The sequence below is a fragment of the Magnolia sinica genome, chromosome 10 (genome assembly GCF_029962835.1).
Source record: "Magnolia sinica isolate HGM2019 chromosome 10, MsV1, whole genome shotgun sequence".
In the NCBI taxonomy this organism is placed as follows: Eukaryota; Viridiplantae; Streptophyta; class Magnoliopsida; order Magnoliales; family Magnoliaceae; genus Magnolia; species Magnolia sinica.
Genome location: NC_080582.1, coordinates 5,420,694 through 5,423,675, shown reverse-complemented (window position 1 = coordinate 5,423,675; position 2,982 = coordinate 5,420,694). Strand labels below are relative to the sequence as shown.

The 2,982-nt window shown below is 45.6% G+C and overlaps 1 protein-coding gene across 1 annotated transcript; it reads right to left on the bottom strand.

Moving 5' to 3' along the window:
- Positions 1 to 521: 521 nt before the first annotated feature.
- Positions 522 to 2,729, bottom strand: LOC131257827 (coronatine-insensitive protein 1-like). Its single transcript, XM_058258737.1, has one exon. It carries the CDS (start codon positions 2,517 to 2,519, stop codon positions 723 to 725), a length of 1,797 nt encoding a protein of 598 aa, XP_058114720.1. The 5' UTR covers positions 2,520 to 2,729; the 3' UTR covers positions 522 to 722.
- Positions 2,730 to 2,982: the final 253 nt, after the last annotated feature.

Below are 2,982 nucleotides of genomic sequence, written 5' to 3'. Positions count from 1 at the left end.
ATTGGATTTAGACCGAGTTGAGTTGGTTTTTGGAGCTTGAAAAAATCTTGAGCCGAGTTCGAGCTGCCTAACCTCAACTTGACTCGGATCGAACCTCGACTCGGACCAAATCAGCTCGGTGACTTAGATATTTTGATATGGATGCTGCTTGCCGAGTGTTTGATGAAATGACTCAACAAAGGGTTGGCGATGAAGTAATGAATGCCTCAGTTATTTGATTTTGCTGCTGCTCTTTGTACAATATTGTTATCATTTTGTATTATGTGAGAAATTGAAAATGCATTCTAATGTTTGAGAAAATATCAAGTAGACTAGAACTGCCCAGGCTGCTGACCGAAAACAGGCTTGACGACCGAGCTGAGTCGAATTTCAAGCTAGGGTTAGCTATTGGTTGAGCCGATGAGCTGAGCTAGGCTCAACTCGGTTCAACTTGTGTACGGCTCAACTTTTGACCGTTATTTTTTAGAAAACGTGTACCATTATTAATAAAAAGGGGCGGGCTGTACAGCAGAACCCCAAGTACATATAGCCTATTAGAAACGTAGTAGGGAATTCCAAAGCCATAGGTACAACAACAATCAAGTGACAGTACTGAAAATCTAAAGCTACAACAGCAACAAATCCTATCCGTACCCCCCCTGCAATGGCTCCTGGTATCTGTGTATGTTCATGCCAACTCATTTCTCAACGAGAGAGAGAGAGAGAGAGAGAGAGAGAGAGAGTCAAACATCTAAGAACGATGGGTAAAGAGGAACGACCGTTTCAGGGTAATCCGTCCTTCGCCCTGCAAGGGAATGGTAAGCAAGGAATCCTGATTCGAAAGCAAGTAGCTGAGCTGGCTGCTCCGCAAGCCTACCCCACTCTTCCTGACGAATTAATTCTATATTCCAGTAGGGACGACTCATGGCCAAAAGATCACCACCTGTTTTGGATGCTCTGTATCCGTTCGCCCATATGTACCTCAGAGACTTCAGCTGCATCACGGCTAGGGCCAGCGCCCGCTCGCTGAACCAACAGCTACTCATCTCGAGCTTCTTCAGCTTTGGACATCCCTTCGATAATTCCAGGAGCCCAGCGTCAGAATCTCCCACAGAATACAACAGCAACCACCTGATGTTGTTGCCGTACTTGCCGATATAACCAAGACCAACGTCTGTCAGACCCCCTTGTGGTAGACAGACGGCGAACCTCCTAAGCTTCTGGCAACCCATTAGCAGAGCACGGACCCCATTATCGAGTGGTAGCTCCGATATTATTCCTTCCTTCTCCAGCAACACCAATCGAAAATCAGTGAGATTTTTACTGAAACTGCCAAAACATTCCAAGGCAGCATTCGTGATATCGGATACATAGACAGCGAGGTATTCCAGCTCCAGACAGCCTTGTGCAACTGCAGCTATTCCCCTTTGCGACACCACACCTTCTTCATCCTCCCCATTCTCTTCTTCATCCTCCCCATTCTCAATCCTAAGCCTCCGAAGCTTATTACAGTAGTGAGCAACAATTTCTAATCCGCGGTCTCCAATCGCATTCCTCACTTCAAGAACTTCCAAATTAGGGCATCGTTGAATCATCTGGCAATGATCATCTGTATCAAGCAATGTATATTGAAGGTCCAGCTTCTTAATTAAAGCCGCACGTGGAAACAACATAGGCATTTCATTCTTCCCCATGTAGTTTAGACCCACACAACGTATGTTTGGAGGAAATGACATACTCGAATACTTGTCGCTTATATCTCCTACTGCCTCATTGTTGTTGAATGAACCTCCAACAAATTCTTCTAAATTTGATGCTTCACGAAAAAAACCAGCTAGATCGAAGATTTCACAATCACTGATTTTCAAAGAAAGTAAAGAATTACAGCTCTTGGCTATCAGTTCAAGGTCTGTGATGTTAATGAATTTGAGCTCTGTCATATGAAAATTCAAATTCTCCAGGACTCTGTTGTTTACAGCAAGTTCGTGGAGCCAATCACCATCTTTCTCAATAATGGAGCGGTCTGCCAAAAACAAAGTTCTTAGGCATCTGCAAGATCGGGTGACCTGCAATAATCCGTCCGTCGAGAACCCAGAACACGTATCCAGCTTAAGTTCCTGCAGCATATGCCCATGTGAACGGACCAGCAGACTGAGATCAGCATCCCGCACGATCATCCGCCTGAAATCGAGTGATTTGAGGCAATTGAAAGCTTCTGAGATCTCATTGATCCAGGGCCCGACATACCCTCCCCAATCCTCAGCAACGATGCCGAAATTGAACATTGCGGCCCGTGGCTTCCCTTTCAATTTCAATGATTCGAGGTGCGGGAACCGCATCCGCAGGCGGGCGGGTGTAGTTGTGTAGCAGAGAGCGATTGTGATGTGCTTCCGCGTCAGGGAGTCGATGTTGTACCACTTCCGGCACACCAGAGAAACTGCGTCGCGGTCGTGGGGATCGTCGATGTACGCCATCACGCACTCGAGAGCCAGATCCGGTATGCCGAAGCTCATCGCCTGTCGGAAGCTCCGATTCTCCATCGAGCTTGTGGAATCCCGAACGTCTAAGGTGCAATCTAAGGAACCTCACCTACCGAGATCTGAATCAGCAAGATGGGAAAGATATACGGATGGGATGGATCTTGGGTTAGAGTATCGAACGGTGATGAGTGCGGCACAACAAAAAGATAGACGAAAGTAAGAGAGAGAACAAAGGGAGAGAACGGGTTGGGGTGTGTTAAATCATCGAGGTTCGTGGAGTGAGAGTGTAATGTATCGGGTAGTCCTCTGGACTATCAAAAGGATAAATGTAGTAGTTTGCTGGACCACCCAATTCAGTACAAACTCAATCCTACCAAGGTCAGTCAATGATCCCAATTTCGTCGAAATTTGTTAGGATGATCAAACTCTTTGGTTCATTGACCCACAAAATAATAGGTAAGGGATTTATTTACCTTTTTTTAATTTTTTTCATCTTTAGTGCTGCGGTTATATATAAGTTACC